At 43.1% G+C, this 21,150-nt stretch overlaps 1 protein-coding gene across 1 annotated transcript; it reads left to right on the forward strand.

Annotated features, from left to right (window-relative positions):
* Nucleotides 1-553: 553 nt before the first annotated feature.
* Nucleotides 554-8,654, forward strand: smyd4 (SET and MYND domain containing 4). The gene is made up of 10 exons (XM_078286774.1): nt 554-690; nt 1,347-1,491; nt 2,001-2,090; nt 3,821-4,895; nt 5,432-5,689; nt 6,051-6,223; nt 6,670-6,817; nt 6,968-7,084; nt 7,401-7,524; nt 7,769-8,654. Exons 1-10 carry the CDS (start codon nt 554-556, stop codon nt 7,890-7,892), a joined length of 2,391 nt encoding a protein of 796 aa, XP_078142900.1. The 3' UTR covers nt 7,893-8,654.
* Nucleotides 8,655-21,150: the final 12,496 nt, after the last annotated feature.

Consider the following 21,150-nt stretch of genomic DNA (forward strand, 5'->3'; position numbering starts at 1 on the left):
AGGACATTCTGCAAAAACAAAAACAACAACAAAAACAAAACAACAGAAATTGTAAATCCACCCTGCTGTGCAGATTCCTCCTTAAATAGATGTTTGTGTTTTTTTCTGCAGGAGTGTTTTGACACATATCTTGTGCAGTAGCAATGAAAGGTGAACTGTCCAGTGTCCAATTTGGTCAGAAAACGTCACAGTTTTACAGTTTGACTGACTTTATGGGCCTGCCATGATTTTGTTAAACCACCTGGGCCTAAATGTTAGTGTACTATGAAAGTGCAGGTCTGAAGGAGTGTTTTGACATATAACCTGTGTAGTAGCAATCTGTGTAACCTATGTTGTCCAAAAATGTGCAAAAATAAGTTTTTTAGTCAAGATTTCAGTGTTGTGGATTTGTAGAAATGAGGCTTTTATTCTGAAAACTTCGGACCGGAAGTCTTATTCTTATTTCAGCTGGCGGAACACAGCCAACACAAGCATGGTAGACAGGCTGATATAAACCGGCCTTTCCTTGAGACACAGCGTGTCAAAACAAACGCTGAGCTGCTCGTGGTGCTTCATGATGGATCTTCCATGCAGCCGGTGGCAGGATCACGTTGCACAAAAATGGACCGGACTCGACCCCGAGCTGAAGGACTATTTTACGTCCCAGCTTGGAATAGAGGATGTTTTCAAGTGTGCCCTAACTCAGACAACGTGAGTGAGCGTGAACAGATGTAAAGTTAACGTTAACTATCTAATCACTGACACTTTCAGTCAGCCTGTATTTGTAAGACCCCAATTTCTTCCATATAATTATGTATTTCATAAGGCTGTTGGGAACTATTTGAAACTTACTGTTATGATCAGCCATTTGAAACGAATTGGACTGCTTATAGTCCCATATTTTTGCTCATGTCTGTGTTGGTACAAATGTTGCATGCACTTGGCCAAAGTAAATAAATTCAGGAAGCCATGGAGTTTAAGTTGAGGGGTCTTACAATACTCCGCTGTTCATATCCCTCCACTGGCTCCCAGTTGCTGCCCGCATCAAGTTCAAGTCCTTGATGCTCGCCTACAAAGCAGCAACCAAAACGGCTCCTACCTACCTGAACTCCCTCATTCAGGTCTACGCTCCCTCCCGCCCACTACGCTCTGCCAAGGAGCGGCGCCTGGTGCTGCCACCACAACAAGGCCCTGAGTCTCTAGCCAGACTCTTCTCTTCTGTGGTTCCTCGGTGGTGGCAGATAAAGCTACCAGTGAATTGTTTTGAATGTGCAGGCATAGATTTAGCTGTCCATCTAAAAGCATTGTCATTGAATTTTTACTGCATGTGTGTGTTTTCTTCAGCGGTGTCTTTTTGTGTTTTCCAGCCAAGAGGATCTGGACTTTCTGCAGGAAATCTCCAAGGGACGTCCTGTACAGAAGGACACAGAGCGAGCAGCCAGATGCAGGGAGAGGGGAAACTCCAGCTTCAAGAGCAGAGATTACACTGCAGCCGCCCTGCACTACTCACAGGTGAAGTGAACACTGTCTTTTAAAAACAAAAAAATACATGTTTGTCCCTCCTTACTTCCCAGTTAAGGCTCTCAGCAACTCCAATCCACTCCAGTCCAATATTTAATGAACATAAAGCCAATGATTTCATCACTCCATTTAAAACTGCTAAGCTCTTTGATTATGTCCACTTTGCATCTTTCCAGTTTTTTTTTTTTTTTTTAATTGTTGTTAAAACGCAGTAATGTAATAATAGTCTGTAACAGTATTCATCATAGAACTGAAAACTGTATTAAGTTGTTGCCATAATCTGATATAACAAAACTGTCAAATTAGTATAGCTACAAGCAGGTTCAGAAGCTACTGTGTATATATAGAAGTGTTATGCATATAGTTGACAACAGCAGTGTACAAATACATACGTGTGATTCAATGCCAGTATACCTTAAAATACGGTATACCCCCCAGTGCTACTTCATATGCATCAACAGCCTCGCCCCTGTCTCTGCCATCACTCTTCTGTACGACAGGGCGTGTGTTTTGCTCCCCAACGTTCGGAGCAGCTGCCTCTGTGCTACGCCAACCGCTCCGCAGCCCTCTGCCATCTGCAGCGCTACCAGGTGAGACACCGGCGGACGTGCTTTCACATCCAAACTTCAACACATAAGCAATGAGTTAGTACTTGAAGCATCATTAAAAGTCGTTTAAACCAGCATGTACTGCTTCTCTGTGTCTCGTAATCTTATTAACTTATTGTTAAAACTTATTGTTTTATGGAGTATTGTGCAGCACTTGATTCTAGCAATCCTGGACGAAAAAACAAATCTGTATTAATTTGTGTGCATACAAAACCTTCACATGCCTCACATAGTGTATATAATGTGCACACAAAATGCAAATGAGTTGCATGTCATCATATGCATGTGATTTAATGAAATGGGGCATACAATTTAATAATATCTTGGCTTGCATGGCAAACAATTTAGTCATTTAGATTAAGAAAAGAAGCTGGAAATTCTAGCCTTTTGAGATATATATATATGTATGTATGTATGTGTATATATATATATATATATATATATATATATATATATATGTGTATATATATATTTTTGTTTTTTGTTTTTTTTTCTAACTTGTTCACCTAACACAGCAGCCACTTCACATGTACTATTATCATTAATTGGCCTGCCCCACTCTGCTGAGCTTGGGAGTGCAAACAACCCTTACGTGAGTGGAGGACAGACACTCTTTTCACCCCATTTAGCTATAACCCAAATCTGTCACCCCCTTGCCTGTGCGATACTAAAGACCAGAGGGAGCCGTGACCCTTGTGAGACATGCGGTCAGAGAGGGCCGTCGCCCAGAGGACACCTAGTTCCCTATAATTAGAGATGTCCAGGGACTTCTGGAGCTGGAGACTTCTGCTGGGCTCTTATATTTTATCTCAAGCCTACCAGCCTTGACGTTGGCTTATTAACGAAAACCTTTTCTCACTAATTAAGTCCTTTGACTCTCTAATAAAGTAAAGTGACACATTCCAGAGCAGTGGTTCTCAATCCTGGTCCTCAGGAGCCAGAACCCTGCTGGTTTTCTGTTTTACCTGGTAGTTGATTATATTCACCTGGTGTCCCAGGAATCATTCAGCCTTAGTGTCACTTACCTGCATGGGCATGGTCTGTCCATTGGAGAACAGGAATCCCCCAACCCCAGAACAACAGCTTTTACACCACTTTCCCACCTTGGCTCGACCCATACTGACGTCAGTTGCGGCTAAGAAAGTAAACATCTTGTAAAAAATCTTGTGGTTACTCATTTTTAAGCCCATCATACACTTATTAGTTCCTAAGAACTGCTGAGAGGTTTGCTTCATACGGGAAACCTGGCATTTATCAAAACATTAAACAGCTTACAAAGCATGTTAATACTGGCCTTGTAGTTAAGAATGTGATCAAAACTCTTAAGCCAAGCATTGAGAGGTGTTTAAAATTGTACAAAACAGATCAAACTAGGCTGTCTAGTTGAGAGTGGACTTTCCCCCCTTTCTAATTTTTCAGCCCACTCTCAGTCTTCCTGCATCAACCACAAGTTGTTCCATCTCATCTGCAGATTTACTCTTCACAGCGTTGTTTATCTTCCTACACAAATGGCCAAATTCCTTTCTCAGCCTTCCCTGCTGATGATGGGTCAGAAGGTTTCCGCCTGGACCTTGAGGATCCGTACTCAATCCTGGACTTGCCTCAACAGTTGATACCCAAAATGTTGACTTTGATAAGTTGCTAAAACTTCCAGCTTCTTTATGTCTACATTTTCTTAGTGATGCACACTGTAGTATTTCTCTTCTCCTCAGGAATCCCTTGATGACATGGACAGGGCCGTGAAGTATGGCTACCCCTCTCATCTGCTACACAAACTACAGGACCGCCGTGCACAGTGCCTCAAACACCTCTCTGTGGGTCAAAAGGGAAAACTGGATCATCACCAACCTGCCTCGAAGAACCATGAAGGACCAGAAAGAGTAGAAAGACCAAATGTAAAACCTCCCAATGGCACTGATCCCGTATGCTGCGTTTCTCCTCAAGTCGCCGTCTGCTTCAGCCCAGAGAAAGGTCGACACCTGGCGGTTACAGAGAGAATAGCAGCCGGGGAGGTGATCCTGAAAGACAGGCCGTACAGCTGTGTCCTCATACCAGGGAGGGAGGAAGTGACAGGGAAGGAGAGGAGGCAGGATGCAGAGAAAGGAGACTTGTTTGGAACAGAGGACAGGCGCTGTCATAGGTGTTTGAGTGAAACGGTGTGTCCTGTGCCATGTGAAGGGTGTAGCTACAGCCGTTACTGTTCAAGTGGGTGTCGGCAAGAAGCCTGGGAAGAACATCACCGCTGGGAGTGTCCACATGGAGCAGATCTGATGGTGATGGGTGTGATGTCACAGCTCGCCCTGAGGGTGACACTAAAGGCAGGATTAAAAAATGTCCAAATGGCCAGGGAGCCCATTAGAGACGAGGAGAGTCGTTCTAAACCAATCACGGAGTCGAGGCCAAGCTGTTTAGATAATGACTCTGAGTCCAGGAACTCGTTCTCATTTCACACAAATGAAGCCGAACCTTCTGCTTTATACTATGGTGAGTCATACCTCAGCATCCACCACTTACTGCACCACTCGAGTCGCCACAGCCCCAGCCTGCGTTTCCTGTGCGCAGTTACCGTAGCAACACTCTACCTGAGGCTTAGCAGGGCAGGGCCTCCACCTGCGTCTTGGGACCTCAGCGGATGCTCAGGGGCAAACAGCCAATCGCAGGGCCAAGACGATGAGGGAGAAACTGCAGATTGGAGTCCGGAGCTGTGGCTGCTGGGAAGTGCAGTTCTGAGGCACATGCTGCAGCTGAGGTGCAACGCCCAGGCGGTCACTACGCTCCAAGATACAGGTGACTCTCCAATTCACCTTAAATGGGAGTAATACTGAATTTCGGCTTTCACAAATGTCATCACCTTGCCTTGAATCTGTTTGTCACAGTGAACAATCACAGCTGTGCCTCATAGTCAGAAACAAGAAAGTAGTTTGTTCACCTTTACTGACAGAACCCAGGATGATTCACCAGGCATAAGAGTATATTTTGTGGTCCAGGTCTGATAGCACCACCAGACCAGAAGCTCCTTTACAAAAGCTCAAACAAATGTTTTGTGTGTCCACAAAGTAAGACATCATGTTTTACATCGGTATGCATTTTAGTTCTGTTTTCCACTGCTTTGCAACAGTTGCCCACAGTCATACATGTAGACTGAATCATCCTAGGCCATGGGAATAATGTGTAATCTTTAGTGGTAGTATTCCTTTTTAAATCCTTCTATAATTGCATTCATACTGATTATACAATCCACTGTAAAAGAATCAGTGCCTGCCTGTGTAATTCTTGTGTTACAGGCCCCATAATGACTTTCTGACCCTTCCTGCGTCCCACAGGAGCGACAGACTCAGCGGTGCAATCCAACCGGGAAATCCGCATTGCCACAGCAATATTCCCAACACTTAGTCTTCTGAATCACTCCTGCTCTCCCAACACCAGCCTGGTGTTCAGTACTGGAGCCAGTGCTGGTCCAGATCTGTCTGCAGACTTTGGGGAGGATGTAGCTGAGTTCAGCGACGATGGCTGTGGTGTCACGGTTACAGTCAGAGCGGCCAAAGTTATCACTCCTGGACAAGAGATCCTGCATTGCTATGGTAAGAAAAGGATGATGCTGGGGAGTCTGTCCTTGTCAGAATCATTTTTAACTGGCAAGCACAATTGTTGCAGAAGGAAATTGACCTGGTTAGTGTGCTGACACATTTCAAGGCAATTACACACACAGAATTTGACACACTAGGTGCGGGACAAAACAGGGCAGACGAGACACACTGTATGGCAGTAGACTAAACATAAAAATCCTTCAAGTATACAGTACATTCAGAGCCGAAGAACTGTTCCAGTCCACCCTGCATAGCAGTCTGTACTGAAATAATGCGTGTGTCATTACATCCATCTGCAGTGCTGTTTTATAACCTGTTGTCTTGTGATGTGTACCATATGATTTACCTCCTTCAGGTCCTCACAGCAGTAGGATGGTGACCCGTGAACGCCAGCGTCTCCTGCAGGAGCAATACTATTTCCTGTGTAAGTGTGAGGCTTGCAACCTGCAGCAGGAGGAGGAGGCAGGAGGAGGAGGAAGTCCAAATGAGTCTGGACTCCGGTGTGGCAAGTGCAAAGGGCCTCTCAGAGTGGGTGTTCATTACTGTTTTTTTCTTGGAACGTTGACTTTCTTTATTTAACTTTATTCTACAGTGTGCAGTATTCAGCATTGTTTGACTGAAATGAGTACTTTTCAATGGGGCTGCACAATTATGGCAAAAATTATCATCTTGAATATTTTGCTAGGTATTGTGATCATCATTATTAATCATTATTAGTATTGAAGAATTGATTTTTATATCACTATCTTGACTATTTTCAGCTACAGTAGACATTCTAAATAAAACAGAATGCTTCAATATTTATGAAATGCTAATATTGTACAGTTATTAATTGGGGACACTAAAATCGTATGCAATACGACTATACATGAGTCATTGTGCTGCTGTTGATGAATTCTTCATTCAAGGTTTACCTTAATATTGTTGACAGTTCCATCCAGATCATTTGATCCCTTCTTGATATCTTCTTTCAGAAATGCAACAATAAGGACAAAGGGACAGGATTTATATGTTCTCAGTCTTGCGGTCAGCGTATGTCTCACTCTGAAGTGAGCCACAGACTACAGGAGGTCAGGAACCACCTTGAGAAGGCCGTGGACCTCATGGAGAGAGACAGGCCAGGTAGCTGTGAGAAATAATATCTTTGTATCAGATCATGACATTCTACTGTCCAAATGCCACAGTATGCAGAAACAGTAATGCATCATTTTCATCTCTTTGGAAGTTTTTGGGAGAATGTTCATGTTATTATTATGCTCTCCTTCCCCTCAGATGAAGCTCTGAGGATGCTGCAAAGGACAGTGTCTCAATCTGGACTGATCCTCACAGAAACCCATCCACTACAGGGGGAGCTGGCAGATGCCATGGCCAGAGCATACGCAACAATGGGTGAGAATAGTAATGTGTGTGTATAAGCATGTGTGGTGTGTGTTTAGTACACCTTTATTGTTTGTGTGTTATTCTGTCCATCCACCAAGGTATTTTTGCATCTGTTAAAATTGACCATTTAAGATAGAGCCAAAAAAAACAATAACAGAATGCTCCGATACCTCTGGGTTACAAATGAATCCCTGACCTTTCCCTCAGAAAAAACTCCATCCCATAAGTTAACTACTCAATGGCCAACTGAGTGGTTAAACCTATATGGGCACATAGGATTTTACAGTCCTCTTACTGCCTTGTTTCCCCTCTGCTCTTGCTACAGGTGACTGGAACAGTGCAGCCTCCCAGTTGGAGCACAGTGCTGTAGCCATTGGCTCCCAATATGGAGAAGACAGTATTGAATTGGGTCGACAACTCTTCAAACTGGCTCAGTTACACTTCAACGGGTGAGTCAGTTAAGCAGATGGAGAGTCAGGCTACAGTGGCCTGAGGAAACGTTTCAGGGCATGCTTTCTTCAACGCCTCATATTAAATATACAGTAAAAGTTGAATGCAGTCATAGTGCAACTGTGCAAGTAAATGCCTGGATTTAGGACATAAAGTTTGATAAGATGAGTTGCCCTACATGAGTCCAAAACTGATCTAACAGTTCTGTATCTTTCTCCCTGTCCTCTCCCTTGCTTCTCCCAGCGGTGCCACAGGACCGGCCCTCTCTGTCATCCCCAAGGTCAGACGACTCCTCCGCCTCCACTGTGGCCCTCGCTGCCCCGAGCTACATGAGCTGCAAGCCATGGAGGACTGTCTGCGAGGGTAGTTTTACATAAATGTCATATATACATAACAGCGTGCGTAAAGTTTTGTATTGGGTAGTAGAGCTTAACTATTAATGAAAAAAAAATTGAAATTGCAATATGAACTTTTGCAATTTCCAAATCGCAGAGGCTGCAATTAATTGCTTAAAAGAGAGTTGCGTCCAAAATGGATTTCTGAACAAGATGTTTTAGAGCTCCAGGTAATCTTGGGTCCATGAATCAAGTACAATATTGGTGAAAACGTTTCATCATACTTAAACTCAGTAAATCCTGCACACTGACATCTGTTTTTTTGTTGTTGTTTTTTTAACAAAATCACTTTTCTTTAAACAATTTTAAAGGAATTAAATAACAAAAAAAACTTGTGATGATATGAATCACAGTTTAAATTCTGTCAAATAATCACAATTAGATTTTTTGTCAATATCTTTTAGCCCTATTGGGTAGTTAGTAAAGTTGAATGAAATCTGTACAATTGTTAGGATTGCAGACCTTGGACATTTGCATTTTTTTGCTGTCCATAAGGAACTAGTATATTACTGTGTATATACACATGTGTGTATATATATGTACAGGAATTAGTATGCTGATATACAGTATAAGCATACTGTTGTGGAGTCAACAGTCAAGTCTATACAGCTAGCAAATGGCCACATGACCTCTTGGTGTCAGAATGTATCCATCAAAAATTCAATTTCATGCCTGAATGGTAGTCTTGACTACCATGCAACTTATCCACCTGCTACTTCCAAGTTACTTCTCTAAATGGCCTTGAATAAAATGTGTGCATTTGTCATGACTGCACTTTTTCATTGTTTGTTGCTGTCTGTAAGGAATTGGTCTAAACTGTAGCAAGTCAACAGTCAAGTCTATACAAGCTGCAAATAGCCAGATGTACATGCACGTAGAGTAGCTTTCTGACCTTTAGGTGGCAGCAGTTATCCATTGACAAATTCAATTTCATGCTTGGATGGCAGAGGCGAAAGATGTAGCACTAAATCTTGAACCTATCTACCTCCCAACTTTCAAGTCCTTATGAGTCCTTACAAGCTATGGTTATCTCTGCAGTCCCTATTCATATTTCTGTGTCATGTTTAGTTGCTTAGAAAGTTGTTTTTTTTTATCTCTCTCCTAACTACATAGGCAAGTGATGGACATAAGTGCTAGTGTGACAGATGCACAGCTAGAAAATTAGGGGGACTGTCAAGATCACGGTGTGAGCGCTGCTTTAAATGTCCGCAGGCTGTCAGAGGATGAGGAAGGAGTCCTGTTGAGAAAACATGACAAACTTTCAATCACAGCTGGAGCTCCTAAGGCACCTGCCAATTAGATATCACCATCAGCTGGAGAGCTGCCAATCAGACGGCCGTGGAGGATACACACAGAAAGTCAAGGTCAGAGACAAACTTGGGGCAGCTGCAGAGGCATCTGGTGAAACCAGCTGAGGAGGAGAGTCATAAGGAGGAAAACGCACCACAGGGCATGTTCTTTCTGTTTATGGCATTGGCAAGTTGCAGCAGGACCATGACAGAATATAGTGAAGCCATTCAGGAACTGCTGAAACTGAACTGAGGTCAACCTAAAGTCATAAGGATATGGAAAAACCACAGGGAGTATTCTGGTTGGAGCTTCCTCTGGTATTAAATGGCCTGGCTGAAACTCAAGCTACTCAGAAAATACTGAGATTAGCCAAAAGGTTGACATGAGAACACAATATTAAAGGAAAATACCATTCACTCAACTAACATATCCTCAGTGTCTTGCAGAAACTTTGTATTTTCTGAGTTAACTTTTTTTTGCTTGGCCTGAGAATATTGAACTAGTTTATACACATGTGGGTCTATGCCAAATAAAACAATGAAAATGGGAAAATTAGATTCTGACAATATGCTATGCAATCAAAATAAGCAAAATCTGTATTTTTGATATTGAGAAACTTTCTCCCCTTGCTAGAAATTAGAGAATCAAGACTCAATCGAGGTCTGGAGCTGCTCCATTGACAATAATTTTTAAATTCAAATGAGCTTCACATACTAGTTCTACTCCCAGCTCAAATCCAGAATCCCTATTCTCAGAAAAAGTACTTTCTCTCTTGTAAAGTGCCGTGCTCTAATGAGCTATAGGCTACATTAATATGACATATTTCTTGTTACAATGGGAGACGGTGGGGGGCATTCACTAAAGCAGTTCAAAATGTACAAATGTAGTGCTCATAGCTGACATAGAGTAACAGTGTTAGATAACAAAGCTATTTGAATGTTGAAATTCAGTGGCATTCCCCTTTAAACGCCCTGATGAAACAGGAGTCAGGTGTTATGAAAAGGCCAAATTTCACATTTTTCCCCTTAGTCTGGTGGCACATTATTATTACCTCCCCACACCTCTGGCAAATTCTGTGTATCTCAAGATCCAAATTGCACATGCTGCTCATTATGTCAGCCTTTGTTTGTTTGTTTTCCCCCCCTCCGGTGCAAGTTGAGCCACATCTGCTTATATATGCATGCCTGTGTGTGCATATGTAGCCCAGTCAGGAGGTCAGGTAGAAAATGGATGTCCACATTAGAATGGAATAACACTAGTAAACAGAAGATAAAGGCAGCAGGAGGGAGAAATGAGAACCAGAAGGGAACAGGAGGGTGAGAAAGAGAGAGAGAGAGCCAACAAGAAGGAGTCTGCAGACATTTCCTTGATACTCTGGTATCAGATCACAGGTTTCTCTTTGACTGTCCGCTGCCATTTGAGGTCATTTTCGGTGGCTGTGATCTCAGGCTTATCAGATGTCTTGCTATACATAATGCAATCAAAATTGGCCAGACCGCAAACAAAAAGCTGTCCTGTGTGTATTCTATAACAAGACCTGCGTCACCATCTGTAACACAGACCGACAGAGTTACTAACAACCGAGTCGCCCTGACTCAAACCGTCTCCTGTCAGTCGCTGGTCGTCAACATTACAACCGAGCCTACATGAATTATACAGACAGTTGTAACCATAACAATGAACTTTGACCTTGAGTCTGAAGGTGTTACCGGAAAGGTAAAGTGACAAAAAAACAGACCAACACAGTGACCTGGACCGGAGTGGGACTCATTTTCAGCCTGGGAGTTTCATGCAAAGTTTCATTTCAAAAGAACAAAAGAAAAGAACCATAACAATAAATACGCACGACCCTATTCTCTGTAACCCAGTTATTTCACAGTATCCCTTTCTAAGGAAAACAATCTCTTTTTTAGTGCAAATGAATATACTGTAACTTCAAAACTTAACATGTCTAGACATTTTAACTGTCTTTATATGTCCATACCTATCACACAATGGAAATACCTGTAGTAATAGTAGTTATAATAGAGAAAACTATAATCAAAATTGTCTCCCGCTGCTACCATCAGTGTGGAAAGCTGCAAACAGACTTAAGGTTTCAAACAAGATACCAGTAAACAGCATGAGCGTTTTCCCCTTATAATGAGGAGTAATGTCCCTGCTTCAGCTCAAGTAGATGACAGCTGTGGCTGACCCACGCTGAGGAGTCGCGTTTCCTGGTTGGTAAGCTTGAGGCTGGAGAACACTATGTGGTCTTTCTTTGCTGTGGCCAAAGCCAGCTTCTCTGGGTGGGGTTTCGTGGGGGATGTTGGGTGTTATAATTGGCTGCTGTACCAAGGAAGACAGGGGGAGTAGACTTGAGGGAGGAGAGCCAAAGAGAGGACCTTCCTTTCACCACTTATCCATCAACCTGCGCCTAAAGTTCTCCCATGCCGACCCCTTTGAAGGGTCTTGCGTTTGCCTCCGTGGGACAAAAGATCCTTCTTGCAGCTTCCCCCCCTCCGACCCCGATAACTGTATGAGCCTTCGGTCCTCTCTCTGAAAGCTCTGACTCCCACAAGCTCTCCGATGTCTACGCCTACCTTTAAGTGGATTTGTTCACTTGGTTATTCTCCTCCATTGCTCCATCTTTCACCCCTCTCTCCACGGCGGAGGACATCTGATACATGATGCAGACGATGGTAATGTGGCTGGTGCTCATGTAAAAATAAAATCCCCATCACTCTCTCACACAGGCAAGGTTATTACTGACTATTACGGCAATGTCTGACAGTAAATCATAGTCACTCGAGACTGAATGTTTAATACAGGGAGGCATTAAAAAGTGACGACAGTTTGGAAAGACTCAGAGGTTCTCGGTGTGCCTTATTTTTGCTTGTGCTTGTGGGCTAAAATTTCAACATCCTAAACCATTACAGTACTAAGAAAGAGAGAGAAAGGCTGAGAATCACAATCTCTGTTTGAGAGCTGATGTAATTTCAGCTGCGCAGAGGGGCTTACTAAATTTGGCATGTATGCATGAGAGGCGTGTACAATACTGGACAAGGTGAGGGTCAGTTGAGTCGGCAGACCCACCGGCAATCACTCTCCCAAAACACTCTGTTCACCTTGCTGGAGCACAGTCACACACCTATGACTAAGCAACTTTAACCTTGTGTGTGGTGTTAGATTGGCACTCCAGTCTTTAAGGCTTTTTTTGTTTTTTGGTAAGCAAAGTGGGACGTTGCTTATGGCACATTAGCTGGTTGTTGAATATAAATTTTAAACTTGTATTTACATGACTGGAGTTTTCATAGGACAGAATATTGGTTTCGATTGCATCACATTTTATTATACGTCAGGCCTTATTGATGAAAAACGCTATGGAGGAATGCTTTCTAACGTCCCCTGACTAGTGTCTAGTTTCTTGTTATGATGTTCCCAGATATGGATGCTGAATATTGCTGGCATTATTCATCCCACTCCGGGGAACAATAACCCAGGCGACATACTTCTGAAACTCAAAAAGCAAATAAACAATATTGAGGAGAAAGTTGTCCTTGGGAAATTTTTATTTATTTACTTAGTTTATATTCTGTGGCGTCAGCACTCTTTTTGCAGCCTGGGGTAGTAAATATGTAAACTGAAGAATAAAAGGTCTGCTCTTTTTCTCTTTTTTGGGGTGGGAGGGGGGCCTGCTATAAAAGTGTATTATCCTGACAAACTAATAATAATATAGGAGCTGAGAGATATTTTCAGGAGAAGTCTACAGTCATGAATCTCTTCTGTTTTTTGTGTGCAGTTGATGAAGCAGTAATCTGGCAGAGTCAGGCTCACGGTTCTAAAACGGGCCCACATAAAACTGTAGATCTATCTTGTCAACCAGCCATAGGGTAAGAGCTAAGAATAGGTCTCTCTGCCTCTCTCGCCCCACTCCAGATAAAAAATAATGACCTCCCCTTTTTAATTTGCTCTACCATAATAAATGTAAGATAATCTCTTCTTCCTCCCTGTCCATTCATCCACGCCTCCTTTTCTCTGCAAATGTCCCGCTCTGTTCTCAGCCGTGATGGCCGAGTATTTTCAGCACCGCGCTGAAATGTGGATGGATGATGAAGACATTTACCCCTATGCCTATCCTCATACGCCTCATACATCAGTTATCCCTCCCTGTAATGTAATGTGATACTTTATCGCTCCCCGTAGGGAAATTTTCTGCTCACTTTCCCCCCTCCGCAGGGAAGAGTGCAGGATCAGCTGCGGAACAGGTAGGGACTCGGCGTCTTGCTCAAGGACACTTGGGCAGATGCTTGCCGCCGCAGGGGGCTTCAACCCTGGACCTCCTGTTGAAGGCTGGTCTCCCAACTCACTGAACCACCTTGCTGCTAATATCACTTTGAAGCAATTATTCCCATAAACCCACACGTCAGCACCGGCAAACACTCTGAGCATCTGTGAATACTTCAGAGTTTTTTTTTTAGCTCAAAGTCAGATGTGTCTCTCTGCACTGCAATGATAATTTCTATAAGGATGGTATGAGTCCTCTGTGGTAACGCTAATGAGCTCAGTCAGTCTGTTATCTTGCGGACGCTAACTCTTGCTAACTAACTCCTTTCACCGCACGCAGTCCTGGAGATCTCAGATCGCACATCTCTCAGCAACTACACACACATCAATTATTGAATAGGTGAGAGGTGAGAGCGCTGGACTCAGCTGGTCGTCCATCTCCACAATGTCCCGCTGCCTGGGGTGTGGAACAGAGGCTGCTCGCCCAGAAAAGTTCACCCTGAGTGTGGGCAGAAGTGATGAACGGCCTGGTCGCTGATGGATGGGGAGAATTGTTCCGAAGTCCCTGACCAACATAAATATTGTCTCTTTCCTGGCCCCAACAGGACAGCTTGCTAGGATATGACAGTATCAAGGTTTATTGAGAGATGCTGAGGGAGTCCTGTCAGGCCGGGTGTCTATAATATGGGGCTTCATGAGTGACTGGCCGCATTTTGTAACAGAGAGAGAATGTACAGTATTCTTAGTATAATTATCTGACAGACAAATGGGATAACAACTGCTTTTTCCAAAACAGTTTCCACCATTTTGTGGCAATGAAACAGGATCATCGGCTACTGGGACTGATTAACCCCTCCTAACAGGACTGGCAGTTGGCCAGTCACAGATACGGCGCCAGTGTCTTGCCCTCACTCAGGCAGTTGGTTCGCTTTCCGAGGTGTCACTGATACGCTTCGCCCTTCAGAGTGAGTGTCTAACTGCCACAGGGGCTTCAGTATCGTCAGTCAATAACAGCCAGAAGGACAAACAGCGGTCACCTGAACATCAGATATCAACCGTTTTGTAATTCAATCTAAATAGCCACATAGCAGGTCAAGTATCCATATCATTTGATTGCTACGTGATCGTTACAAACTTAATGTTCCTTAGAGACCTTGAAGAGATCGAAGTAAACCAATCCATCACTCTGCTGGAGGAGTCATTATTGTGTAATGCTAACCGCTTTAAACCATAAGGTCTTTTGGGGGGTTAAACATATACAGAAGTAATGAAGTTGATGCAGAGTTTAGAATATCTATTTCCATGTGGTATCACCTCTTATCACTCTCCTGAACCATTGGTTCCCAGATCATTTTTTGTTCATATATTTGCTCAGCTTGACAACTTAAGGGTATTTAGGGCCCAACAAGTAGGGTGAATAAACAAAGTAATAGTTGTAGTAGTAGTATTGGTAGTAGAAGTAGTAACAATAATAGGAAGAAGAAGAGTAACAACACTAACAACAACAAAAACACACATTTTGACTCAAGGCAATGCTATAACCCTAAATGACATATACTAGAGTGGTTCTTGGTCAGCTGGGTGTCTGAGATGGAGAAAATCTTGAACACTTTGTAATTCAATCTTAATATCCTCATAGCAGGTGAAGTATCCATATCAATTGATTGTTACATGATCGTTAGAAACTCATTGTTCCTTAGAAACATTATCGATATGTCAGTAAACCATTATGCACTTACTGGATAAGGTACTGTTGAAAATTGCAATACAAACACCCTAGAGTGAAAATGACCTCTTGGATTTTAAGCAATACGCTCATGTCCTGGGTATGAAATTGAAACATCTACACAAGTAGGCCTAATGGATTTTATGTACAGGATGTTATGTCTTTTTCAACGGAAAATTATATGAATATGGCATCTTCATCACTTCCCTGAACTATTGATTCCCAGATCATATTGCGTTCAGACTCACCGAAATCTCAAGTGTTTGATGACTGCGAAGTTCCAGTGTACTTGCAGTTTTATAGCAAATCCAAATCATTGGCATGTGATCATCACGTGAAAGTGCATAACCTACACTAAACTGTATAATGGGGATAATGATGAACTTACACATCACTCCAACTATGAGGTTTGAGGTTATTATAAGGATATTTAGTGGGCAAGTAAGATGGATAATGGAATATAATAATAATTATGTAAAAAAAATATTTTGGCCAAGACAAAGTCATGACCCTAAATGGCATCATATACCTCACCCAGTGTGTCTCTGAAAATCACAGAAGCCAGAAGACAGAATAGCTTGTGCTCTCGTGTGCGTGTGCATGTGTGTGTGTTTAAGTGTGTGTGTTTAAGTGTGTGTGTGTGTGTATGTGCAATGATCTGTTATGACATGGGTTCAGCCATTCCATTGACCGCTCTCTACCCTTCCACACCGGGTGGACAGAGTGATCAGCAGCTACATCTAGCTCCTCTGAGTGACTTGGCTTTGTTTGGCTGCTTGTGTCTGTCTGGCCGTGGCTCACTCCATTACAACTCTAAATGACTAATTAATGGTGCCGGGACAGGTGACACCAGCTCCTCGGGATCCATTTACACACTCATCCCCACAGGCCTCCGACCGGACTCCACTGGACCAACCGCTGCACTTCTTCACTTCTCACTCACCTCCGTCCTCTCCTCTCCTCTCCCCCCCCATCCCCTCATCTCTTATTCATCTGGTGGTGGAGTACTGTTTAAGGAGCACGTCTCCGGATAGACGGATGGACAGATTGAGAGACAGGCGGACCGGACAAACAGAGATACAGACAGTGGGTGGAATGGATGGGAGAGAGAGAGAGAGAGAGAGAGAGAGAGAGAGAGAGAGAGAGTGAGAGATGGAGGGGTTGAACTGAACTATGGGGGATGTGTTCCTATCTTTACTGCTCTTTTCAACTCTGAGGTGTTTTGCAGCATTTTGTCTTTGATGTGGAGGACTTTGGAGGAGACGGATGAACCCAGATCTCCACCTGCCTACAAGCACATCACACCCACACTCCTCTCTGAAGAGTTTTATGTAAACCTAGTGGGTCAGATAGATAGTGTTGGACCCTGTGTGTGTGCGTGTGTGTGTAAACCACATTACTCATAGCTGCTGCAGAGTCCTTCAACTCTTCACCCCATTTCCTCTTTTTAGTAATGGACACAGACAAACACACACACTGGCACGCACACAGTGCAGGGAGAAAGATGAAGGAAGGATTCAGATGGAACTGCTTTTACCCACGAGCACCCTGTATGAGTCCCCCGGCACCCATCTAATGGGACAGCAGTATGTGTGTGTGTGTGCGCATGTGTGGTCCCAGCCGGTAATGATCCCATACAGAAATGCACACACACACAAAGCTCCTCATGTCACTTTCATAGTTGACAGATTTATGCCTCCGGGTCTCTATGGACAAGGAAGGAAAATGTAATTTTTATTAAAGTAAGTCCTCAACTTTAAGTTCTCCTCATGCGCAACGTGGATGGACATGGCTAATCCACCAATGGTAGGAAGACTGGCAGGATCCAATGAGGATGTGAGACAGGATACTGTGGGAGGAAGACGGCAGTTTGGCCTTGTAATTATAAAGACCGGCCTGTAATTTAAAGATCATGGCTTTGATCTCCACAGCCAACATATGTCTATTAACAGCAATCTTGCTTGTTGAAGTGTCTTTGAACCCCTACCAGCTGCACTCATTGTAAGTAGCTCCAGCTAGGAGCATCAGCTACAAGCCAAAAAATAAAAAAGTGCAGTACGGTAGGCCACTCCAACACCATGACAGATCTTCGGGAAGGGTCAACATAAATGCGAGTTCTGTCAATATAGAGTAGATATTGCATAATTTCTATGCTACAGCACTTTGCTCTAGATATGGTAGCTGTGTAAAAGTGCCAGTGAGATTCCCAAAATGCTGATAATGCTTCTGACGTGCCGGTTGTGTTGAGTCATCTTGGGAGATCTAACCTCGCTGCTGCCCACACTAACTGTTTTGTACATCGTGATACCCTCAGGCATTACAGGCCTTTGTTTCTAAAGTCTTTGTGTGCATGTGTGGTGTGTGTGTGTGTGTGTGTGTGTGTGTGTGTGTGTGTGTGTGTGTGCTTATTGGGTCATAGTATTAGATTGTGACTCAGTCCTGTGTGTATCAGTCATGCGCCAGCTGGAGGGAGTGAAGAAGGAAAGACCAGGTTTGGCGGTTAAAACAAGGGTAATGAGTGACGAAAGGAGCATTGTTTCTGGCAGCAGGGACGAAGGAGAGAATGAAACAGAAATGAGAGATTGGACTGCTGTACCGTGGCGCCCGGGATTTGCAGCGAGCAAATAATTACACACAGAAATTGTAATCACACACAGGCCAAAACAGGATGCCTCTGCCAATTTAACACATGTGCACAAGAGCTGTCAGCAACAACAAAACACCTGAGGATAGGAGGAAAACTCCACTGCCAAGGTGGTGGGTAACTGGCCACTCACCCACCTGTGTGCACACTCAAACACACACACTGTAGTCAGGAGATGAGGATGGGCAACCTTGGGTAAATCAATTACAAGGTTCAGTGTCAAACTGAAGGCCACCAGGAGGGCACCATAACAATATCCCAGCAACAAGCTGTGAATAGCAGCCACCACTAAATCAGCCCCCTGGACGGGCAGATAGAGCGGACACCCATGGAACAGGCGCAGGGGTCCTGAGGAGGGAAAAGGAGAGCCGAGCAGATGTCCTTGTGCGTTTGGAGGAAGAAACACTATCCCTCATGACTTAACAGGCAAAACAACCTGCCGTTAATTTGGCCCTCTGTGCTTATCAGGAGGACCAGCAGCAAGGCCACCTCTCCATCATTCTCTGTCTCTCTCTCTCTCTCTCTCTCTCTCCCCTCATCTGTCTTTGGATCCCCACCACAGCCTATCTGTCCATCCCAGACGGAGTGCCCTTGAGCATGACAATGAACCTCTATGAGCTGCCAGGGCTGCCGATTTTCCCCCGGCATCTTGGCCCTAACAGTGACATACATATTTGTGTTAGAGTTACATGGAAGTGTATGAGTGTAATATGAAATATAACTATCTAATGCTTTAAAGCTGGAATCCGGGACTTGTTTCCAGTAATAATTATTTTATCCATCTGGATCATGGAGTAGGTTACACAATACCAATTGGCAGTATTACCAGATGCTCTCCACAGGCCGCTATTGAACCTTTTGACCAGGTAGGATGAAAGTCTGCTAACGTTAGCCAATACGGGTTACCGTTAGCTAGTTAGCATAGTAGCCTACCCAAAGAGGTTATATTGAAAATATTTTTGGCCAACCTGACTGATATGCTAGCAGCACACACCGCAGGCTGCTGCTTCTGCCAAGTCACAATGTTTATACCATCATAAGAAATGTTATTGCCTAATTTCTTTACGACAGTTACAATCACTGAAAGTCAAATTACCAGCCATTTTTACAAGGGTGGAGGACTTTTTTGATTATATAATACTTCCATGGTTGTTTGGTTGTAGTCCGAACATCATTTCAGATACGTTTCATCACCAGAGAGGGAGACAAAGCAAGGAAATCCCGGATTTCTGCGTTAAACACCCTAAATAACAAATCCTGGTTGCTCTGAATGGCCCCCATGGCTCCTATGATCCTTGCATGATGCAACCTGACTCCTCGTTTTAGCACTAGGTCCAACAAATTTAAATAATGAATAGCAACAGAAGATTTCTGTGAACAAGGCGAGGCAAGGCGTCAGCGCAGTATTCTTTACAATGATCAAGTTTGACAATAACTTTTTATTATGCCATTATACATTATTTATCTTTTTGTCTGCAGTTCATCATGGACCAGTAGAGAATTGAAAAGACGGGCACTAAAGACCAGAAGTTCAATAATAATACAATTCAGACTGCGGATACACATTTTGCCATTCACATGCCATGTTCTCTTTATCAGGACATAATACAGGCACCATGCTCTTTGTTTGCTCTTTGTAGATTAGATCGTCTCACCCACTCAGTAAATACACACACACACACACACACGCACACACGCACAGAAAGAGTGAAAAAGAAAAACAGTCCTATTGTTGAAACTGCATCTGCGTGTCAGCGAGGATGTTCAATGACTAATGAGAGCTTATTGTTGCTGTGCAGCTGTCCCAATTAAGTAAATACCAAATGGATTAGTTTGCCCTTGGTTTGCACATGGGCCACTGCGCTCAGACCAGTTGGTGTGTTATCCTTGTATCAAATGTCTATTAAAAAGAATGGGGTTGCACCTGACAGCGAGGATACTATTAAGCAGTATTTATTTCAGGACAGATAAAACGATTTTGGCACTACAGCCTTCATCAATGTCTCAAATAATTAATTGATTTGCAACTGGCCAAACAATGGACCTATGGAATCTGCTGTGTGAGGTCTTGACCTCTCTCTCTCTCTCTCTCTGTCTCTCTCTCTCTCTCTCTCTCTCTCTCTGTGTGTGTGTGTGTGTGTCTCTCTCTGTCCCTCTCTCTGGTGAATAATATCCGGTCCAAAGATCAGGAGGCACAGTATTGCTTTAAAGATAATAATTTATATTTCTTTGACAATAAGAATGATGACAAGATGGAAAAATGTGATTCCAGAGGTTTGGTGTCCTGGATACTTTCAAGTTTACAGTATGAAATACAAAATTGATTGTGCCCAGGACACTCACTCAACTCATTCTGCTGTACAAGAGCATTTAATTCTCTCTCTCTCTCTCTCTCTCTCTCTCTCTCTCTCCACTAATGATAGGTGCTGTAGAGCGCTAGTACCAGTTACCCAGAGACCAACACTCAACTGACCCACTTCACAATAACATTAGCATTGTCAATGACAGCAACTTAGGGTGACACATACACATATATATATATATACATATATATAGCCAACATACACAAATATTAAATAATCGAAAATACTGTACAGCAATATTACAATAATATCAATACTAAAAATCACCAGCAGTGTGTGTGTGTGTGTGTGTGTGTGTGTATCTGTGTCCATGTGCTTGGGACCTAGCCTGCAATATGGGAGCACTTCAACTGAATGAGTTGTATTTATCCTTACATTTGCATGAGACCACCGTTCTGCGACCTTGTTAATTTCAGACACAATTATGCACCCGAAGACACACACATCATCACACATACACACACGCACAAAACACACACCCCTCCCACAAACATACATGCAAACACTCCTCTCATTGTAGTGTGTTATCACTTGTAGCTGTAGTGATGATGACAGTTGATCCAAAAGGCACAGATCCCCAGCACACGCACACACACACACACACACACACACACACACACACACACATCACATCACATACCTTTGTTAGTTTCAATTTATGTTTGACTAATCTGATGTTTAGGACCAAGCAGAAAGTGTAATAAGAAGCTCTGTCCAAAATGTAGCTAAATAATGCATACATTGTTGGGGAAGAACATTAAGATTCTACTTATTCTATTGAACATAGTAGAATACAGTATGATTTACGTTTAAATGGCTCTGTACTATACTCCACTGCCATTTTGGCTTAATTAAAATTGACAATGAAGATTGATTTTATATTTATTTTTGTTGGCTTTGGAGGCAGAGTTTCAATTTAATTTTAAATATATGAAGTTGGT

The sequence above is a fragment of the Centroberyx gerrardi genome, chromosome 11, assembly GCF_048128805.1.
Source record: "Centroberyx gerrardi isolate f3 chromosome 11, fCenGer3.hap1.cur.20231027, whole genome shotgun sequence".
Classification (NCBI taxonomy): domain Eukaryota; kingdom Metazoa; phylum Chordata; class Actinopteri; order Beryciformes; family Berycidae; genus Centroberyx; species Centroberyx gerrardi.

Bases quoted from the DNA above. Each gene is read 5' to 3' on its own strand.
- smyd4 (XM_078286774.1), top strand. From the start codon at position 554: ATGATGGATCTTCCATGCAGCCGGTGGCAGGATCACGTTGCACAAAAA. The intron at 691-1,346 runs GTGAGTGAGCGT...TGTGTTTTCCAG, and splicing joins TGTGCCCTAACTCAGACAAC to CCAAGAGGATCTGGACTTTC. The intron at 6,818-6,967 runs GTAGCTGTGAGA...CCTTCCCCTCAG, and splicing joins CATGGAGAGAGACAGGCCAG to ATGAAGCTCTGAGGATGCTG.